At 40.9% G+C, this 23,783-nt stretch overlaps 1 protein-coding gene across 1 annotated transcript in view; it reads right to left on the bottom strand.

The window, feature by feature from the left end:
* Positions 1–23,783, bottom strand: part of LOC147707469 (uncharacterized) — a 385,267-nt gene that overhangs the window by 223,755 nt on the left and 137,729 nt on the right. The window contains exon 14 of the mRNA XM_086925650.1: positions 15,891–15,944. Coding sequence (XP_086781776.1) covers positions 15,891–15,944 — 54 coding nt within the window. The remainder of the gene's footprint in view (positions 1–15,890; positions 15,945–23,783) is intronic.

Raw genomic sequence — 23,783 nt, 5'->3', positions numbered from 1 at the left:
GTTTATAGAAAGGGGCTATCCAAAAAAGATGATCAAGAAGGCTTATAAAAGAGCAAAATATTTTAATAGAGAGATCCTGTTTGAGCCCAAAGCCCAAGCTACAATAAAAGATCAGAAATTAGTCTGTGTAACCAACTTCTCCAACATAAGTAATAAAGTCAAGAACCTTATAAATAGAATTGGAATTGGCTTCAAAATTCAGGATCAACACCCCTCCCAAAACCTATATTCGCATTTCGACGAAACAGAACAATTAAAAATTGTCTAGTACACACATATCCTGTTGAGATGAAAAGAAATAGGGTAGAAACCATAGATGGAAAAATGCCGACGGGCAATTACCCCTGTGGTTCATGTAAAAATTGCAGTACGATAATCAAAGGTCCTAAAATAAACTATAATGGAATCACTCATTACCAAAAGGAATTAGTAAACTGTAGAACCCAAAATGTGGTTTACATGATACAGTGTCCTTGTCAAAAAGCGTATATAGGAGAGACTGCAAGAGAGATGAGACTCAGGCTAAATGAGCACAAATCCTCAATCAGAACCAAACGTACCAATGCACCTTTAGCTGAGCATTGGGAACAGTCCAAGCATACTGTAGAGGACCTAAAATGGTGGATCATTGAAGTTGTCAAACTGAACAATCGAGGTGGAGATTTGGACGGTAAACGAAAAAAGAGAGAGCAGTATTACATGTCCAAATTTAACACATTTAGAAATGGACTAAACAGCCGTGAAGAATGGGATAAAATAATTTAAAAACTCTTCCTAAAAGTAGTACTATCCTGAAGTAAAGTAATAGTGCACGAGCTGTGCAAGCTTATCTTTTCTGCATAGCTTCAAACACTCCTTCAAAGCCAATGAGAATCAATTGCTGAGAGCAAATAATGCCACCTAAATGTTTCTGGCCACCCAAGAAAAAGAGAGACCCATAGTCAAGGAGAACATTAGTTGTTTCGATATCATAAAATACCAGATAAGTTTTCAGACGAAACTAGATCACACTTAGAACAATAACAAATGACATACATTGGCCTCAAAATAGTTAGTATATGAATTAAAAGAAAAAATTTAAACCTTTATTACACGAAATACCGATAATCAAACCACGAGTAAGATTGAGTAAACCACTGTAAGATGGCCGCCAATACAACACGGCAACAGTAGGTTTACGTTTGAATTACTGCAGACACAAAAGCGGATAAGGAAACTACTCGTACAAAGAGATCAAAGCCACCACTGAGGGGCAATACTAAAAATGTGAAATATTTGAATCAGTCGTGTAATAATAAGGTGATAGTACAAACACAACCAAATATTTAATAGACTTGGAACTCCAGCAATAGCAGCCTTTATATAAATACTGTAAACATATATGTGCTGTTCGCGTTTTCAGAGGCATTCTAAGATGGATGCCATTACGACGAAGAGTAAAAACGCACTGATAGAGAGGACACGTGACCGTAATACGAACCCTCAATCAAAATAAACTTCAATCCGAATTAAAATCTAATATAAGAGATGTAAGGTATTGTTTGAAGTGAACCTCGTTCACAAATAACATTGGGCCAATAGAACATTAGAAGAAATACTATTACGGGAAACCGGAACTGCTCAGTAATCATGAGGCAGTAACTCTAAGATGGCCGCCGCCGTTTTCCCCACACGAGCGGGACCATGCCGAAACTCACAGGTGAAAACATTAAATCCTTTCAATTAGGTAATTAAGAGAGGTATATAAACGGACAGGAAATAAGCAAGGCCATTCCAGCCCGGTGAGACGGTCGTTGCAGATGCCCACTCGTGACGCCAGAGAAATTTTTCAAAACAGTAAGTACTCATACAGACCCCAATAAATCCCCTTAAGAATAGAGGTATGTTTCTCTTGCCTACTGCCTTAAGCAAGCTATAGTAGGTAAAAGAATAAAAATATTTTTTTCTTTTTAATTTTCTCTGCCAGAACCAAAAAAGCGCCCAGTTTTTAAACAAAAGCCGCCGCCCAAGAAATAGTGCGAGCAGACAGATATAAAATATCTCGTCAAGGTAAGAACGACACAATAACTTAAGGAGACTTTCTCTCAAATAGCGATAAACCGTCAGACTTGTAATAATTCCCTCATATGTTTTCAGGGAAACCTCCCCCAAGTTCGGCTGGGCAAGGAGTTAAAACCACCGTCCACCGTAGGATTGTAATAAAATAATCCAGGTAAATAACGTTTTAAATAAACTAGGACGACCGATGTTAATAAAGGTTAGAAAAGTATGAATGAGACACGGATTGTTATTGAGGATACCTCAGGGATACATCACCTGAGCTTTAGACACGGAAGCGAAAGGAGCTAATGAAACCACGCTTCAAACATCCTCTGAGTCCTCAACCAAGAATTAATTGTGTACTATCAAGGGGCCAAGAAACGAGGCACTTACCAAAATAGTAACAGAACAAATCCTTTTCTGTCACATAGAAAAACGATTTTTCCGATTTTCAGATCCAACCAAGAATTAATTGTGTACCATTAAGGGGTTAAGAAACGAGGGAATTATTATTAAAAAAGTAATAGAACAAATCCTTTTCTGTCACATACAAAAAACGATTTTCAGATCCAAATAATCACATGGGAAATGGAAACCCTGCCTTCACGTGAAAAGTCACAGAATTAAGGTAGATAAAACATGCGAAATAAAAAACTTTTTGATCAACATGATGAAAAGTCCAATAAACTTATGACACCCGTGTTTTACTTTTAGAAACTGTACTGAAAGGATAATAATTCCTGAAATCGCCCATTGATTTAAGCGATCGCTGAACTACCAAGTAGGTATGTACTACAAAAATAAGTTTGGAATGATTAAGAAACAGCCCATAAAAATGAGAGGAGAGAAGAAATATGTTATTCATCAAGGGCAGGAGGTTTTTTAGATTTAACAAAACCTCACAGCCCAGAAAAGTCACCCAATTAAATTGGGAGTTTTTACTTTACAAAAAGATAGCATAACCTTAAAAAGGTGCCCAGGATTTATAAAGCATTGCGCAGAGGGATACCAAAGTAAGGTTAGACCATAGCAGGTTGCGAGATTCACAAATGTTCTTTATGCTTGTTAATGGATGTGGAAGGGTGTTTGTCCCAAAATATCTGCTATTTTTGGACTAAGACCCATTAGAGAATAGTCGAGAATATGATGAATATGCACATGTCTAAAAAATGAATAGATCGAATGTGATTATTACAGGAATCACCGTACCACTAAGTTTGCAAATGTTTGTTAAAATAATCTGTTGTTCAAGAGATATGAAATAATTGTAATTTTTGTATTTTTCAATAGTGATTTTAAATTTGAAATTTTGTCCTGAAGAAGGTGACAACTTACATCACCGAAACGCCGCGTCGACACATTTCAGTTTTGTTTTTAAGGTTTTAATGTTTCTAATGAATAAATGTGAATTATTCTGTTTTTAATTAAATGGTCGGTTAAATCACTAAATAAAGATATTTTTATAAGAAATATTCCTGTGAGTGTGCATATTCTCATCAGTTCACTATTGTGTAGTAATCGTGTATGCATTGCTTGTGTTTTTGATTTTTAATAATCTTAGACAGACTGCTTTTGTAAATTGTTACATTTGTAAATTTGTCAATCTCCTTGCAACCCTGGATACACTATATGGTTCATCCTTAACTTGTCGGTAGAAAATCCCTCAGAGGTTGTGACACCTCTTTAAAAACTTAAGAAAAGGGAACTGTTGTTTCTTTAGAGTACCTAATAACCCTATCCCTTTTCTCCGAAAGGGTTTCTCCTGTAAAATTTCTTCAATTGTAGGAAGCAGACATTTTATGTAGCGGGCAATGTATAGGCACGGTTTAGAAAAAAAGGGAGGTACCCTACTGAATCTAATAGGGACTGGGTAAGATCGCAAGAAACAAAAAAATGTCCCAAGGTTTTACGTACAGTTATGTAAGTGCAATTTAGCAAAAAACATATATATGCAAACAAGATATTCTATAACAACAAGAGAAACTAAAATTTCATTGTGTCAGCCAACACTTGAATAATACACGAGAATCCAAAAGTTTGATATATCAAAAATACATGTGTCATTTATTTATACAAACAGTTTAAAAACAATTTATTATAAAAAACATAAAAATCATGAACAATTAAAATGTATTTCATTACAGAAAACAGAGTCATGTATGGGCACACCATGCAAAAAGTCCAGTTGACCCTCCTTGGTTTACAAGGATTACTTTAATAACCCCAAGTGCTCTATTTTTGGTAGAGCAGTTTAGGCTTATCATACGGGGGTGTTAAGCTTTTGTGTAGACACCGAGCCAATAAATGGTACACAAACTCAAGAAGAAATCTGACACAAATTATTAAAAATAACATCAATTTTAATGTAATGTAGTTTTAGACATCAAGGTCATTGGAATCATGTAAGCACTTTTGGAGTTACGGATTTCACAAGAAAACAGTAAAATACAGAAATAATGTTTTTTTAGTTACTATGAGCCTCGACTGCGTTAATCTATGGGAGAAAATATACTACAAGCTGATCCCTGCAGTCGAAGGTAGGAGATGCCCTTTGGGCCTTAAAGTGCTAGGGGGCAAAGGTCCAAAGACCAACCAGCAGTTTTAGTTTACTTGGCGCGTCCAAGTGCAGAGGTGCTGGACAGGTTGGTTGACTCAAGTGCTACACCGCTGAAGTCAATGGGCAACTGAAAACAAAGGTCGCAAGGGGGTACATGGGGATAAGTCCAGCATAACACAAAGGGGGGCTCGGCTTGTGAGCTTCTTTACAGCGGGGGGGCGCATTCGGTTGTTGGGCTGGGGGGCCCAGGTGCAGATGTGTTTTGCAGGCTGGTCACTTGCATTGAATGCCCTCAAGGTTCTCAGTTTGAGGAAAACAAGACAGCTGGGCCCATGTCGAGTGCAAGCTTCATCAGTCTTGAAGTCCATCGTCATGCAGGTTGGATTTGGCAGTGATGGTGTCTGGGCTGGACACTTAATAAGAATTGGTTGCAGCAAGTGCTCCGGTACCCATGGTAATGATGTAGGGGGGCTCCTGGAGGGTCTAGCGTCTTGAAACTTAGTGTGGAGACGGGATTGACCGCATGGAACTATGGAATTTTCCTCCTGGTGTGATGCTCCCTCGATTGGCCTGACAACCAGCGAAACTGTGTACCACACAAGTGCAGCGAATGCCTGCAGGTGCGGAGGGATTGCTCGTCCAACAAAAGGGAGATGCTAGATGGTTGGTGAAGTGCTGGACAGTCCTCCCAGCTTTGAGGAGGATGCACAGTGTTGGACTTGGCCCTTTTGGCAGGTTCACCCCTAAACTTTTTGCCTGTTAATGTGACCTGATGGTAGGGATTTTTGGCCTCTGCGCACTTTAGCACTGTGGCCCAGTGTAAAGTGTGTGCGCGCTCTGAGTGCGTGTGGTGAGATTGGCCTGCCCTCCCATAGGAATGCATGGGGGATATGTGTGACCCTGGTAATTCCTGGTGTGAAAGGAGTGCAGGGGCAAACTCGTGAGAATAAATGCAGTGCAATGGTGTGCGCAGATTAATTGTGACTAGTGGAGAAGTGCCACTTTTAGAAGTTGACATTTCTGTGTGCAGTGTGTCTGCTTGCCTGATGTGAATTGCATGTCTGGTGCTTGAGGATGTGGGTGGCTCCAGGAGCCAGGATGGGTCTGCCCGGTGGTGAATAGGGAGATCTGCATGTAGATGGGAAGGAGGAGTTGTACCTGGGACCTGAATAGGGCTGTGCCTTTCCTCCACAATGCTGGCTCCACCTCCTGTGGTGCGTCTCATGTCCCTGGCCTGTCCTGTGAAAGGGAGAGAGGAGCTGAGCAAAACTAAGTGCTCAACAGCTCCCCTTAACCATTTGTATCTGGTTCTCCCATGCCCTACACTGTGAGACAAAGGAAATGCTGTATAAAAGAAGGGGCTGTTACCCCATGAAATTGTTCTGCTTTTGGATCCTGACAGAGGGGGGCTTGCTGCTGGTGGGGCCCAGGAGGCACCATGGGGGTTGACTCCTTGCTGGAGGGCCCTGTGTGCTGGCCCCTGGGCCCTACATTGTCCCCCTGATGCCTCCAGGACTTCTGGGACCATTTGCTTTATTCTCCTTGCCCCAGGACTTTGGCTTCATCTAGCGCATGGAAGTGCTATCTTTAATTGCCCAGCTGAGGAGGAGCGGGGGCTGAGCAGCGCGATGCTGTTTGCCTCGTTGGAGGGAATTCCCACCGGAGGGATTCCCCCGTGATGCTGCCGAGGGGTTTTCCTGCCCCGCTTAGTGATTTTGATTGCAGGTGCGCACCCTGCGTCTTCCCTTCAATTTCTTGATTAGTGCGGGTGTGCCCACCCCCATGTTGCTTAATTCATGTGTTTTTAATTTAGAGCAGGTGCCCACCCCGCGTCTAACTACCGCAGCCCGAGCCACGAGAGGAATCCCCTCCGGGCCGCTGCCTAGCGCGACCCAGAATGCAAGCCCGGTGACGTCTCCCACGGGCAGGGCTTCCATGAAGGAAGGGAAGCCCCCGAGTAATGGGATGACTGCCGGAGCCTCGCAGGCTCCACTCCTGCTTCCCCCGGCCGGGAAGAAGCCACACAGAGCCTCGCGGGCTCTCTTTCAGCCGGTCCTCGGTGGTACCAGTGTGCGGGCTTTCATAGTGAGGAGAGAGCCCCACGGATTCCCCGCACCAATCAAGAGGAGAGAAGCTGGACCGGAGTCCTACCCCCGCCAGGAGCCGGTGAGTGAGGGCTCGAGGGGGCGTGGTGGTGCCGGTCGAGGCACAGATCCCGAGCGGTCCTGCCAGAGAACAGGCCGCTCCATTGTTGTTGCCATGGTTACGTAGAGGGCCCAGAGGGGCCCATGCTTTTATTGTTTAGAGCCAGAGGGGCCCGCGACCCCTTTTTCAGTGCCCCAGTGTGGGGCTGACCTTCACATCGGCGCCGCAGTTGCAGGCCGCTGCAACACTTGGGAGCATGATTCTTTCAGGAGCCAGCCTGCTCCATGGAGGCATATTTATTCACAGAGCCCCGTGTGGCTCCAACGCTTCGCAGTATTTGTTCCAGAGCCCCATGTGGCTCCAACGTAAGGGATATGATTATTCTCAGAGTCCGTGCGTGGCTCTGACAGGGACAATTTTGCGTTAAGAGCCCCAGCAAGGCCCAGAGGGCACAGTTGTGCCAGGGCCTCCTTTGTTCTTTCCCCAGCTGCGCCGCACCAGCGCGGGCAGCTGCAACGTGTGGCGCAGTTTTTCAGAAAGTCCCTGAGAGGGACAGGAGGGGACTAGAGGTGCCAGGCCTTCCCCATCATTTACCGCTGCGCAGCAATTAGTGTCAGCTGCACCGTTTAGGTGCACAGTTCTTAGGGGGCATGTTTTGAGTAAGGAGTGAGATGCACTCCTTTGCCCCATACTTTTCCGAGCTGCCCAGCAAGTAGTGGGCAGCTGCAACGTTTAGGGTTGCACAAAGAGTGCACCCTTGACCGTCGCTGCCTAGGCAGCAGCCTTGACTCTTTGGACATAGGGCATTTGAGCTCCTTTTTGAGATGGCCACTTGGCCAGGGGGATTGTTAGATTTATGGGGCACCAGGCCCTAATGTGATGATGGTGCTAGGAAATGTAATGTGTGCAGTATGTTTTATTTACCCTGTTTGATATCTCTAAACTGTGGTTTAGGATTATGAGGTTGTTTTGCATATTCTGGTTTATGCTAGTGAGATTCTGTTTCACTGTGTGATATACGCCCCTAATGTGAGTTATGCTTAGGAGGTTGGGGCCTAATGGGTTTAGATTTATGAGAGAATTGCATAAGGTGTTTATGCTGGTGAGGTTGGTGCAGAATGTAATTCACGCCTGATGTGAGACTGTGCATAATGTAGTTTATGTTACAGGCTGATGCTAAGTACAGTGAGTACCAGTGTTTACGGGTTGTACCTTTATGATCTGTTTTACTTTTACTAAGTTTGCTTTGTGATGGTCCTGACAGTGGTCTACGTGGCCCTGTCATATGTAAATAATTCCCTTGTGGATATGACCTAGTGCCAGGTGGCACCATGTATATTATGTGTTTACTATTCTAATGTGTTTTAAGAATACAAAGGCTATTTTTGATATAAGTTTGTGTAGAGTTTTTTTTGTCGTGTGCCTGGGATGTTGTTGCTGTGTGCGTGTGCAAATGCTTTACACATGGCCTCCGGGATAAGCCTGACTGCTAGTGCCAAGCTACCAAGGGGGTGAGCAGGGGTTATCTTTGGCTTGTAACTCCCCAGCCCTGACTAGAGTGGTGGTCTCTGCCTGGCTTTGACGCAAGCCTTAGCCAACCAGAGATCCCATTTCTAACACACAGCTTTTGGGCAAGTCTGTTTTTTGCAATTGTCAAGATACCAGCTGCCAGGCAGGGTTTTCTGCCAAGTTTGCTGTGGGTCCTTAGTTCTTAAGGTGACGGCTCTTCTTTGTCCTTCTTCTGTTCCCAATTAGACAAATCTGTCTCTCTGGTGTTGGGGTGGGCCTCTAAATACTGAATTTAAAGGTGGTTAGGGGAGTATAGGGCAGTAGCCAATACGCTACCTACCCTGGGTTGTCCGTGCTTCCCAAGACCAGGGACCCCTTAGGGTTTGCAAAGCCTCCCTATGAGATCCACAAAAGCTCAGAAAATTAAATAATATTAACAGATTCATAAAGTGTATTTAGATATAGAAGCTAAATGCACAACTGAACAATGTTATACTACGGCACATGTGAAGCAGCAAAACGATGGGCTATTGTAGTAAATGAAAAAAGATTGGAAAAATACATAATCTCTCCTAGTTGCGCTAAGAGAAATCTGCATAATAAAAGGCAACAAGAAGGACGCTGGTGGGAGAAAATGGACAAAGGATTTGAATAGAAGGCCGCTATGCTCCTGTCAACCTCAGTGACATGGTGCTTTTGAATCAATTAATTCTAACATCCAGGCTAATTTTTGTAACTTCGAAGTCAACAACTAAGTGCTCGATTTCCTTTTAGGTTAACCACACGCACAATGTACTATAATTGAAATCTTACTATTATTGTCTAAAATGACCCTAAAGCTCAACCAGCACATAACTGGCAGAATATGTCTTGGAATATGTACCTAAAATAGCTCGTTTGTGAAAGAATGGATGACAACCAAGTTATCCACCCACATAAACGCGAATTTGTGATTTGTGTGTCCTAAATACCTTTTCCACGGCTGAGAGAAAATTATATAGTTCATGAATGCCGTGTTGGTCTGAACAAAAGAGTTTGATTAGCCATCAGGTTCCTTTTAATCACAATCAAAAGTACGTATTGCTCCTCTCCCAGCACCCTTTGTAACAGGATTTAGTAAAATAGCCTAGTAAGTTCATATATCGTAATAATGTTCACAAGACTATCAATGCTGATACGTCTTCTTTTGTGGAAAAGTACGCAGTTTTAAAGAACTTGCCTTCCTAGTATATGCCTATTGAGGTCTGCAGTAGAGTTTTACTTGTGTTGTTATGTCCCTTAGAGGAAAAAATCAACTTGTGAAACTAGGGCTGGCTTGATTTATGCGTCCTCGGCATCTGGAAAAGGACGAGGAATATTACGTTTCTGGACATACGCCAGAACTAAATATATTTCGATTTATACGTCTCTCTTTAGTCCTCGCTGCGAGTGCCAGTGAAACTCAACGAACAGATGTTATACAACTACTTTTACTCCGCTTCTTCGCCAAGGAGGCATTGTATACTTTGGATCAGATTCACAAGGCATTTTTTCTTTGAGTTGCTGTGTCTTATTCTTGGTTTCGGTGTGTCTTCTCTTGGAGTAGGTTATGTGGCACTGTCATACTCCTGGAATAAGGCACAACCACGTAAAGAAGTGTTTTATTAATTAGTCTTTGAAATGCAGGTGTAGTTCACATCTAAGACAAACCTACAGGTAGAACCAAGCATTTGCAATGCAATAGGTTTTGCATTTGTGAGAGTTATTGCTATTTGCGTTGTAAATGGCAATGTATTTTACCCATGTGTTTATGCATGGAGTGTTGTGGCTGGATGTGGTGTCCTGTAATTGTAATTGGATTTAGAAAGTGCTTACTACCCCTGACGAGGCCTGATGTGTTTTTCGGTGAGTAGCACTCTACTCCGGAACCAAACAAGGATTAGTGATGAATTAGTATAGGGAAATATAAAATGAATTTGAGCTGTTAAAGAAGGAGAGATTGAGAAAGACAAAAGGATGGATACATATTTGGGTAGATACATATTTGGATAAATGAAGGAACAGGAAGGCGGGACACACAAATAGAGCAGCAGCCCGTTACTAGACAGAGGGACAAGCAAAACGACAGATGTACAAACTGACAGAAGAAAGCTACATAGATAGCTAAATCGATGGCTAGAGAGGTAAATCAGGAAGATCATCAGACAGTGGAATTGATTACTAGATGTCCCTTTAAACCAGTAATCTTGTGCACATATTACTTTTATGCCCCTCCTGTACCTAGCAGCAACTGCACTCTTGCATCAAACAATGCCATCCTTTAGTTGCTAAAGCAGTCACTTGCAGGGGACCCCTTCCATAACAATTCCTGGGGATGGTAAACACCTACATATCTAGAGCAAAAGAAACAAGTTGTAATCCTTGTAGAGATGGTGGCCTAGATGTATCACGCATTTTGCGATTCGTTAAGGCCCATAGGGCATGTATGTGCGCCATATGCACACACATGTAAGTTTCAGGGGTGCAGCAGGGTGTCCATGAGACACCCCTGCACCCTTGTAATAATTCTCAAATTGCGATTAGCAAATTGCGAATTCGCAATTTGAGAATTATTTCGCAATCATTCCTATGGGCCTCCTGGCCCATAGGAATGAATGGGAAATTATTCCTTATTTGCAAATTCGCAACTTGCGAATTCGCAAATTAGGAATAATAAGGAATAGCAAAAAAATAGCGATTTAAAACATACATCCCATTTTGCGATTTCTTAATAGCGATTCGGTAAAAATCGCTATTAAGAAATCGCAAATAGGAACGATGATACATCTAGGCCGGTGTCTTCCAAATATGTTGCCATGACCGCTTGGACAGTGCCCCAAAGTAATAACTTGGGTATATACCAAGCTTTAGTTGCCTTGTGCACGCTTATGTGCACTGGTAAGCTTTGGATGACCTAAATGTCTTGGGAAGACAATGTCCTAGGCAGTATCCTTATTGCGAAGGAGCAACAGCGTAATACTTCATGTAAGGGCAAGGAAAGGATTTATAAACATTACCTGTATTAACTTCACATCTAGCCCAGTCCACTGTGTGGAATGCGGCCTCGCTTCCTAGTGCTGCCTTTAAACGCTATTAAGGACGGCATCCTATGGAGCCAGTTCATGTTTGCCTCTGTGAGTATGAATAACAAGTAAGCAAACAGGAAAACAACATCACGCGAATGAGCACAAAATAGATTGATGCACACAGTTTAAGCGAAACCTATATATACTTAAACAAAAATTGCAGGGGAACCTTCCGATGTACCGTACGCAAAGGAATTCAAGGGACTTAGGCTCGAGGTAATGGAGGCGGAAAGTGCTGTTTAGTGAATTTTTTGCCTGTTTTTGTTTTCTAAACCATGTGCATAAGAAAACGCATATGTAATAACAATTGCAAAGAGGAGAAAGGAGAAAAGAAAGAAACCTCAAGAACAAAGCGGAAGGAATTAGAGTAAAGGAAGAAAGAAAAGACATTGAAGAGAACTAATACAGAAAGTCTGGAGTTTGAGGATCGACAAACTGTCCACTGCTTTGAGCACCTTAACTACCCGTTGTTTGTTTTCCAGTTCATTTTAAACAAATTATCTGTTCTGGCAGAATTTTTTTTACTACAGTTCTTCTCAACATACCCCATAACTTATATTCCTGTGATAGCCATCAAACATGCGCATCAGGTGCACAACCAAGGCATTTGTTATTCTTCAAAAGAGAGCGTTTCCTTACTGGCGTTTTCTTACCGGCGTAGCAAGCAAGCCTGAACCACCTGGATTCTCTCCCCGAGAAAATTTTCAAGCAAATTTGAGAGTGTGACACTGTCCTGGAAGTGCTGCAGGCTGTGCTCAAAATATATATGTATCAAGCCCCTGCATAACACCCGGCTGCCTCAATGCCCCGTTTGAGGTATTTCTATGCTCCTTAGAAATGCCGGCCATCACCAGGCTTGTCAGCAAGGCCCTGTTTCAAGTTTGCCATGCAAGCCCTTCAAGCCAATACTGCGCTACACAACATGTGCATCTATTTTGATAAAATGAAGCAAACCGTAGCATATCATAACGTAAGGAAAAACCACACAATGTAATAAAAAGATTTGTAACATAAAGCAATGTCATTTACATAACATAGTGCATTCTAACAAACCATTGCATAGCATAAAGTAGCATAACACAAATGTAAAGGGTAGCATAACACAAAATAATATAACGACCAAACAGTCAAGACCCATTACATTGGGCAAGCCACTCCGCCCACCCACCCACCCCCAACCAGGCACGGAGGCACTTCTGTATTCTCGCAGTGCGAGAAACAGAAACATAAATGGTAGTTTTTACTGTTTATGTTTCTGCTTTCTCGCACTGCGAGAAAGCAATGGGGCGATGCCCCCACGCCCCAATGAGGGAGCCACCACTGTTCCTTACATTCTCAAAAGAAAGTCCTAATAAATCGCGCCACTGCCCTGTTTAGGCCAGTTAGTAGATTGTTAGATTGTTGATCAAGCTAGAATATACTGTTCGCACATGAGTCTGTTTACTATTAAGAATTGAGACATGCAGCAACTTATTCAAAACACGCACAGTTCAATTAAGAAAGGGATTGAAGGAAGGGCATGAGGCAGTGATCGAAGGAATCTAGAGCTCCAAGTTGACTGACAGTTTCTTACGTTACAGGATTTTACATCCTGTGAAAGAAAGCGAAGCTGTAAGGGGCTCTACCTGTGTCAACACTGTACTTACCCTGTACTTACCCTATGTGAGGGTTGATTGCAGTTCTGCTGGCTGGTCCCTCTACCTGTTCACCACATTTCAAAGTAACTACAGGCTTTTCTAATGCTCAATATTTGATTCCCCAGATGCAGGAGTGTAGTGCAGCGAAGCAGTGTGAGACAGGTAATGCTGCTCTTCGGAAGCCTTCTGATATATATCTTGTTAGGAGGCAACAAGCTAAATGGGCTGCAATGTTTACTGCAAACCCTTACCATCTGAAGCAATCTGTATGATGGCCAGCACTCGCGTTGCCTACACAGATCTACCTGCTGCATTTAGGGAGAAGGAATCGATTGGCCCACTTGACGTTGGTATGTAGGAGTTCTTCCCCTAAGCTCTGAAGGGAGAGAGAGAGGCGGGAACCGGGCACAGGACTCACACACACCGGTGAGGAGTTGCCAAAGCATGGCCGGGACCCATGAAGGCTGAACAGGAGGAGGCGAGGAGGGAGGTGTGTTTACAGGTGTGCAGTGGAAAATGATTTGTTATGGGAAGACGGCTGACACATTCATCTGATAGAGCCAGCTTCAGCTCGGAGTATGGCACGAGTGGTGCTTGCACTCACTGCTTCCCTGTTGCAGCAGTCCGAGTGCACGGGTTAAAGGTATGCAACAAGATTCTGTTGGTTGCAAGCATAGTGGAGCTCTGCTCCACTACATGTCATGTGGGCTAAAATGTTTCCAGGAAGTGCAGTTTGAGAATCCTGCACTGTGCGCAATCGAAACCCTGCCAAAGGCGTACGGTATAGGGAGATTCCGGAAGGGTTTTATAAAACCTATTTTGTTTGTCTCAGGCATACTAATGTATGTCCCTTGGTAACAGGAGTCCTCCCATATTGCCGCAGAGTTTATTTGTGCATTTCATTGAGGAGTTCGAGACTGTATGTCTGCTAAGTGGTCCATGTCCATGTGTGCTATATTCACCCAATCTTTGTTTTTTAGCCAACAGGAAAAACAATACAATTGTGGCAGCTCACAATATAATAAAAGCTCCTGGTGGATATTGGGTTAAATCCACAGTGCAGACATACTCCAGCAGATGGCTGGTGTCATTGGCAGCACAGGGAGGGGGAACACCATCTGGTTCTGCTACTCAGCTGGAGCCCGCTAATTCATTGGGAGGGAGGAGAGGAGAAAAGACACAATGAAAGTAATACCAACACAGCACTCATGAAAGAGGCACAGCTCTAATAAAGTATGTCTACAATTATAAACAAGCAATGGCGCGGGAGCAATGGTGGGGGAGGCAGCAGTAACACAACTGTGGCATTAGGAGGAGGTGGGAGGAAGAATGCTTTATTTGAATGAAAGCAGCTAGGGCACTGAAGCTGAACACAGACAAACAGTAACAGAGCAGGAAACCAAGACAAAATAGTCCCCCAAAGAACAGATAAAGAACCATGGCGGATTGAGACAGTACTAAGTCCCTGTTCTGTGGGACGAACAGAAGAGAGTAAGGATGGACAAAGAGGCAGGACTGACCACTAGAAAGCAGGGATTTTTAAAGGACAAGGACATAAACAAATGAAAAGCAATAGGAAGAAAGGGAATGGACTTGCTGCCCACAGATTACAGCAGGTCTTGAAGAGACAGCACATGCGCTGTCTAGCTTGACCTAAAAACTATGTGATTAAGGTTCCATGTGTATTTTTCTTCACTCTAGATATAATTGTATTCAGAGGAACAGAAACCTGATGAATCACTACAGAACTGCCAGCAGCAGCAGAAGGATATTTGTTTTGGGAAGATTTGCACAGCGCAAACTCGACCTGAAGGTATTGGAGCGCTTTATATCAGCACCAGTTACGTTACACAAGGACACAATCATTTTTGGGAGGCAAGGGGAGATTAAGTGATTTGCCCAGAATCACAAGATACTTATACAATGTTGAAGCTCAAACCTGGTTCCCCGGTTCCAAATTGGGCAGCTTTGGCCATAAGGCCACATCTTCTCCCCAATAGGAAAGGAGTGCACATTTTGTGAGTATCTGTGTAGGAAGGCTGGCCCAGTGGGTCAACTACTTGTCTCTGAGGGATGCAGTGATTTGCAGGTTATGAGTCTGAATTTCAAAAAGGCTAATTCATTCTTCAATCCTTTTGCATGAGGGAAATTGAGTAACATTACGATGTGTGCTATGAACCCTTCTTGTGTGGAGTGCTTAGAAACTGCAAAAATGCAGTACTTTGTATACAAATAAGTTATTATTAAGAAGCATAAGTACTTTTGATCCCAATGGCATTTGTTTCAGAAGCTCTTTCACTTTCTCGTGAGGCAACATACATTTTTATTATGCAGAACAAATAAGCTTCCTCTGGTAGCCCCTAAAACCACAATGTTCAATACAGAGTAAGAACTATAGTGCCAAAATAAGACGTGCATAACAGTGTTTCAATATACCACAATTCTATTTTAGGCTGAATATGGATTATTAAGTCAATTTCAAACGGTGCATCAGTATTGCACCAAATGATCTTGATTGCTTTATTGAGCTCTGTCAACATATTCCTGTTCCTGTTGAATCTCCTCCAGGGAAGCCTCGATATGCAAGCGCCAGTAGGTCGGAAGAGAGATTTGTGGCCAGGCAAACTGAATCACGGTCTACATATTCCTTCAAGACATACACGAAGACCAGCTACTCATCAGCGGCAATCTTAAATAACACTTCAGCACATGGCTTCTGCAAAACAGTTTTCTCTCGCAATACACGCATTTTATCCACAAATACATACAAGGGTTGCAAATTACCAAATTCTAATGGCCTAAGTGCTGCAATATGTAGATCATCATTAGAGGATATCATATTAAAAGTGTGCACGTTAAAAAAAATATTCCAATCGTCTCAATAGATAATATACTTACAGGATGCCCAGTAGGTCCCGTCAGACCAGGTAGTCCTGGAATGCCCTGTAAACCCTGCAAAAGAATGTACATATTTATATATAAATGTATGAATTTATTTTTGTGTCTCTTTATCTGTATATATGTTTGCATGCATCTGGTTGTCTGTCGATCCATCAGTCACTACCTCGATTCATCTGCTTTCCATCCATCCATTGATATTCTTCTTAGAAAACACATCAATCCACCCACCGACCCATCCACCCATCCACCCATCCACCTATCCATCCATCCATCCATCCATCCATCCATCCATCCATCCATCCATCCATCCTGGGCTGTAATATCACTGAAATGGCCCAGTGATTTGGATAGGTATTTTGTTCTGTCCGATTCCCCATTTTCTTCAACAGCACTGACTAATAAAACATAATGCTCTATTGGACAAAACAGAAAATATGTGGGAATCGGCCATTACAGGCAGGCGGTCACACAACTCTAACACATGAGGGCCAGAAGCTCAGTTGTGATCCATGTTTACACAATCTACACAGCCATCTTATTCTAACAACTGGCGACTCCAAATGCCCAACATATAATCACAAAGAGCTGTGATGTATGTACCTTTTCATATTCGCCAACTCCCGACAACAATATATTATCATCAATAAAGAGCAATTCAACAACTATGATCTTCAATAAAACATAACCCTAAGCTTATTTAAACAAATGATTGTGGTCTACGACCTTCATAATAACCCCGACGTATATCAAAGAATTGAAATGACCTAACTGAGGGACGTATTATCAAGAAAGGGCGTTACATTATCGCCGCTTTTATCGTCAGGAAACTGCCGATAAAGCGGCAATAATGGGCTTGATAATATGCTCTATTGAATTCCAATCGAAGCCCATGTTAAATGTCTTGACATCTAACATGGGCTTCGATTGGAATTCATAGAGCATATTATCAAGCCCATTATCGCCGCTTTATCGGCAGTTTCTTGCCGATAAAAGCGGCGATAATGTAATGCCCTTTGTTGATAATATGCCCCTGTGTTATTATTTCCCAACAAAGCCCATTGCATATATCACGAAGTAAGGTGTTTTTTGTTCCTGTTTTCTTAATATACTGCATAATGTCCAGACAATAGGATGAAAATCATAGGAACGCCATCCTTTTACTGTTCCTATACCACTTAGAGGAGTCTAATAGGAAATTGTATCAATTGGGGGAGTATGCGACTTAGTGTGGGTGAGGGGTTGCATCCTTGAAAAAAAAGAAATACTTTGTATATATCAATATGTCTACATTTATCGTCAAACTGTGGAACAGGAACATAAGCTACTTTAGAAGGTAAAGAAAAAGATATTTGCTAATCAGAGCAGGTCAGTAGGTATGGACAGGGAGACTCTACTGATATTGGCTCTATAAACTCCTCTCCTCTAGTTTGATAGAAGCCTGCCATTACAGTTGGCATGCTTCAACACACAGGAAACAAAACTCACGCTCTTGCCTGTGTGGTGTCGCACTGGCACTCTTTGTCTTCCTGTTGCCATGCGAAAGGTCAGAAGGCTTTTCTTAACCCTTTTCAGATTTTAGAATTTTTGAATGACGATTTTGTCAAGGGCCTAGCCCCTTCTACTCTTGTTGCTCAGTGGGTGACAGCTAAAGCTCTCAGAATGGGAGATGATTTTGCAAAGATCACACCTTTGGTTACTTGCTTACTCCATAGTTATCGTTTGAAACTCCATGTACTTCACAGTGCTATCTCTAGTGTTAAAAGGTCTTCAAATACATCCATTTGAGCACTTGGAACAGGCAGACAATGTGAGACTTTCAGCGAAAACAGCATTTTTAGAGGCAGCTACATAGGCAGGAAGTGTGGGGGAACCGAGTGTGTTACATGAAACTTTCCCATATTTGCGTATTTTTCCTGATCAAGTTGTTTTGCAGCTCGATCTGAAGTTTATCCCCAAAGTCCAATCCCAGTTTCATTTCATACGGGAGATAGTTCTCCCTGTCTGTGAGGATTAGTCATCTGAAATTCCATTCCCCTTTAGATGTAAAAATGGCTTTGACCATTTATCTTTCCCGTACTAAAGTCTTTCAGTCAACCCCCTCTCTGTTAATTTTCTACAGTTCCTCCAATGAAGGGAAAAAGGCTACAGCTCAATGCATACGTGGGTCAAACAGGCCATTACACAGGCATATACTTTAGTAGAGGAACAGTTGCCTTCACACATTTAGGGCTGCTCTACCTGTACAGTACCGACCCCTTAGGCAGAGGTAAGTGGTGCCTCGCTCCATAAAATATGCTAAGCAGCAACCCAGACCTCACATCTTATATTTGTAAAACATAAGTTGTATTTGTCAGATCACAACTTTGAATATGTCGTTTTGCAGTCAAAATCCGCCCGCCAGCGTAATGGGCCCCTAAGTTTCCCAATCCAAGACGAAGTAGAGTCTTTTTCTGTGTTCCTATTTGGGTCAGAAGAAAGGAGGCATTTCCACGTGATGGATGCATCACATTCATTTCCTTATTGTCCCTGATTTTTGCTACTAGAAGTTTGAATTTCCACTGGATCTACATCTACATATTCTTGCTTGGCTCTATCCTCTTCCCTAGTGCCAGGGCGAGTTTGGTACCTCGCTAATAATTACAGTATTAATCTTCGTCTTCAATCAGGAGCTGTAAGATTCCCAGTTAGTTTTTTCACTTTGTTGCATTTTCCTCGTAACTGTGATGCTCTAGAGGAGAACATGACGCCTTTCATGTGAGCTATTCTGTGAAGGGTGGCATGGTGAATAATGGGAGGAGTTGCCTTTTCTTGGGCAATAAAGGGAATTCAATAGACCTTCTTAGCATCCAGTTCTTTAAACATATGCTGGCTGTGGTTTTGAGTACTATCACATGCTTGCAAGCCAAGTCCTTAAGCCATTCTTTTAAAGTCACATATGTGGGTTGCCTAAGGCCATACTGCAGCCTACATCTGATATCTGCTTGCATACCATTCTCACACATTGAGTGCCATATTATAGTGGGAGCACAGTGATAGGTCCTACCAAGACTGTTGCATGTATTTTTCATATAGTCAGAATGCAACTTTTCAGACTACTTAAGCATGTACTCTTTTATTAACAAGATTCATGATTATCATTACCTGTACACATACACATACCACAACTTAGTCACACCCAGAAATACATCATGTAAGTGAGAATTTGGCTTTGTCTCAATGTTTCTCTTATGCTGACTAGAAGCAAAGTCCTAGCGCCTTCAGTAACGAAGCCCTAAGTAAAATGAGCCTTACTTAGAGGAGTTTAGGAAGAAAACGTTGTTGGCTAGGAACAACAAATTAATGCCTTCAAAAGATACTGTATGTTTCAAAAGTGAAATGAAAAAAGTACACCAATGCATGCAGAATCAAAATGCCGAGGAACACCCCAAAATGCTGTATTTTCAAATTGTTTCCTATAAAAATGTTTTAAAGCAAATAGTACAATAAAAAGCTAAATGCTGTTCACATGAGGGAAATCGTAATTCCCTGCCAAGCCAAATATTAAAAGATTATGCTGACTGCTTTCACTTTTTCAGCTTAGTCTAATCAAAATAAAGATCAACCCCCCACTCTTTCCATTGCAGAGTTTCCTGATTGTGACAGAGTAAGCATTTTGATAATTGAAGTTATTTTCTTAACATTGTGAGTGATGATCTATAACGAGGGCCAGCCGGGGGAACCAAATGCAGCCCTTGCAAAACTTCTCAAAGTAGCCCGCTCCCTTCCCCGCACGAAATCACGCTTTCCATCCACTGTGTTTCTTGTGTAATGCTTTATCACACACTAAGGTTACATCAAAGCACAGAAGAGATTGAAAAAAGGAACCAGGAGAGAGGAAACGTGAGACCTTGACAAATGGATTAAAGAGGGTCATAGTTAATAGAATAATCTTACACGTCACTTAAGGAAGCAATAATGTATTGAGGGTGCCAGCTACAAACATCTATAGAGGGAAAGAACATGACAAAACATGGCAGCAGCACAGGTAAGGAGGGAGGTGGCAGAGTCAGGCAGATAAAAACCATACCAGGCATGGGAGTGACAGTGACCAGGGCTTGATAGATGATTAGAAGATACAGTACACTGTTACAAAGATAACCAAGGTGGAAATTTCAAGCCCCTTGGATGAAAGAAACTGCAGCTCCATGTCCTTGACCACAACATCTAAGATGAGGTATCTCATGCAACCCCTCCATAGTTGATGCTGTGTCGTGTGATCAGGTACAGAACATTGTGGTCCCTGCTCAGTGAGTTCAGTTAATGGTTCCAAACCAAAGAATAAAGACGTGTGTTACAGAGTACCATGTGTGGCACGGTCATTTGAGTGCTCCAGAGCGGACACAGTAAATGGCAACAAGTAAGGGATACGTGCCTGAAGAAACAAGACTGCTCTCCCTGAGAGTTTGGGGAAGTTCAGCAAACTGCTTGTGTGTGCCACGTGCACCCCAAGAAGCAGTCTACAGTTGGTGTATGTGGAGTCAATGCGCCGCTCTACTTTGTACAAGGCCCTCGAAGAAGGTTAAGGTTCTACAGGGGAGCACAATCAGAAAGCCCGACAGAAGCCTACTGGTAAGACCAAAAGAAGAGATACTGCACCACAGCACAACACAGACCCATTGCCCATGCAGTTCACTGACAGAAAATTGACAAATAAAAGATTACCATACCACAATATTGAGTTATAAATATCGATGTCAAAAATATTAAAATCCTATATTTATAATGGTAAGTACAAAAATATTGAAAAAAATATTGATGTCATAAATATAGTTGTACAAAAGATCGTTTTTTATATCTACATAAAATAAATTAATACATTTTAATTATATTAAAGAATAAAGTTAATTAAAAAAAAGTTAGATTTAGTAAACATTTTAACAAATATTACAAATAAGCTTAGTTAAAAAAAGTTAAACACATGTATAATAATTATCAAACTAATAATTTAAATGTATTTTATCCTTTTAAAATTATATAAAAATGTAACAAATAATAAAAAAAATGTTATATATATATATAACACGAACAATATGGTTCTGACGCTTGTTTGCACTTATTGGTTTTCTATTCCCAATATTTATAACAGTCTCTTTCATATTACATGCTATGCATGCCATTACAACAATGAATCACTCTGTATATATGTGGATTTAACCAGTTATTTTGTGCAAATCATTAATATTGTTTATTAATTAACCATGGATTTAACCTGATACTTGTTTAAAGTGTGCCCAACGAACTATAACCCCCTAGCAGTGATAGTCTTTCTACACTTATGTTTTTTCACGTGGTACAGGAAGTTACCACCAGGGGGTGGCAACCTACACAGGTGACATGCATTTAAAACGGCTTGTGATTGTTTTATTCTTTGCATAGCAGCGTGAGCAAGGACATCCGTGTCCGAAACGCGTCGCTGATGTATGGCTGAGTGAACTGCAAGAAAATAAAGTACTTTTGCCTGCCAATTCGGTGGTTCGTCTCTTCCTTGCTGTGGTTGGCGTGGAGGCTGTGTCCGCATACGCAGAGCTGAGTGAGGAAAATCCAGTGTTCTCATATATATATATATATATATATATATACATATACCAATGACAAAATCTATTTAAAAAAATTCTATTATAAATTAAAACATTAAACTATTTAAAAACCTTTAAACTTACATTTCCCACTCCACTCAGTGCAACAGTGGGGAAAGTGTTGGATAGCGGAGGGGTAAAAATGTATATTCCCACTCCAAAGAGTGCAACAGAAGGGAAGGTGTTGGATAGCGCAGGGGTAAAAATTACTATTCCAATGAGTGCAACAGTAGGGAAAGTGTTGGATAGCAGAGGAGTAAAAACAACTATTCCCACTCCAGTGAGTGCAATTGTAGGGAAAGTGTTGGATAGTGGAGGGATGAAATTTGCTATTGCCACTCTAGTGAGTGCAACAGTAGAGAAAGTGTTGAATAGCAGAGGGTTAAAATGTACTATTCCCACTCCAGTCAGTGCATCAATAGGGGAAGTGTTGAATTGCGGAAGGATAACATTTACTATACTCACGGCATTCAGTTCACAATTCAATTCAATTCAATTCAATTCAAAAGATAATTAAAAACAAACAAAATATCATCAACAAAATAAAAATATATTTTTTAAGTAAATAAAAAAATAAATTTTTTTAAAAAAAATATATATTTATTAAAAAATAAATAAAACATTATATTAGTAAATACATATCAGAAATAAATACAAATATTATATTAAATAAAATAGAAAATAATTTTAAACAAATAAAAAAAATTATTTAGAAATTATTTATTAACAAAAAAATTATTTATTACATACATGTAGACTATTTAGCTCCTACCCTATAACACCACACTATTCTCACATCGAAAAAAATGCATTTGCATAATTAACATTAATTATCAATTAAACAAATATTATTAACTAAAAATAAATTAAAACACATCCAATTTAATTAACTTCTCTCCCTTTACAACTATAGTCCACACAACCCACATCTAAAATTAAACTGTAAAATGAATAATTAAACAATTAAAAAAGATCTATTAAATAACTAATAGTATTTAACAACTAATTATAAAGTAAGTAAAATTCATGTACTCCCCACCCTACACCCCTATAAACCCAAAACCCACACACTAAAATAAATCAACAATTACACTAATTATCAATTAATTAATTAGTATTATCAACTAATCATAAACACCACAACCCACACCTAAAATGTACCCCAAAAATGTAAAACAGAATTAACATTATAAAATGTCAACTAAATAAATATTAATAAATAAATATTCAATAATGTAATATAGTTCAATTACTTCCCACCCTATTCCCCTATAAACCCACAACCAACTACGGAACTAAAAAACACAAAATGTAATTAAAATAAAATAAATAACTACTACAAATGTAGCACATTAAAAAACATAAACAATACTTATACAAAAAATACATCACATACATTTAAAATATATACTAATATACATATTAACTGATTAAAAAATCAATATTTTAAACAACAATATTTTTGCAAAGGATATTTTTAAAATCGGTATGTCGTGCCTTAAAGTCAATATTCTTGACCACAATATTATTGCTGTAGATATTTCTGTGTCACGATATTTAAAACTCAATATTAGTGTAAGTCGACATTTCCACTCAATATTTTAACTGAATACTTGCCCATACAAAGCAAAAACACTAAAGGCAGCAACAACCAGGTGCGAAAAAGTGCTAAAAGCAGTTACAGGCAGGTACAAGAAAGTGCTAAAAGCAGAGATGACCAGGCGAAAAGAAATGCTAAAGGTAATCACAATCAGGTGCAAGAAACAAAAGTCTACTCATCGGCAAAAAACAGACAAAGCGCCTTGTAACCTCAAAATTCTGCGAGGCGTCTCAACTGTAACACGTGGGTTGTGTTTAAAAAGCTGCAGATATTACCAAAGAGGCAGCTAGTAGCATGAAGCTCAACTCAAAAGTCCATTAAGAAATTGAAGTTCTCCAGTGACTGCAGAAAGGAGCGCCTAATACGGCACTGCCACTTTTCTTAAACTATCACTGCCATTCAATACTGCCAAAAAACAGACTATTGACAGAAGATGGACTGAATGGATCAAAATGTTCAATAACTTCATAGATGCTGTAGCAGAAGTAGATAACAAAAAGATCATAAAATACATAAAGAACCTCGTAGGTGATGGAGTGAAAGAAATGATAAAGAAAATGTCACAAGCTGATGAGCGATCGTACTGTCAAATCAAAGAAACGTTGGAAGCCAAGTTGCCAACTCCAGCAACTCCAAGGAACTTTTCAGTGTCATCCAGGAATTCACCAATGCCCG

Source organism: Lissotriton vulgaris, chromosome 6, assembly GCF_964263255.1.
Source record: "Lissotriton vulgaris chromosome 6, aLisVul1.2, whole genome shotgun sequence".
NCBI classification, from domain to species: domain Eukaryota; kingdom Metazoa; phylum Chordata; class Amphibia; order Caudata; family Salamandridae; genus Lissotriton; species Lissotriton vulgaris.
The sequence above is the reverse complement of the archived record's forward strand: the minus strand, read 5'-3'. Positions and strand labels throughout refer to the sequence as shown.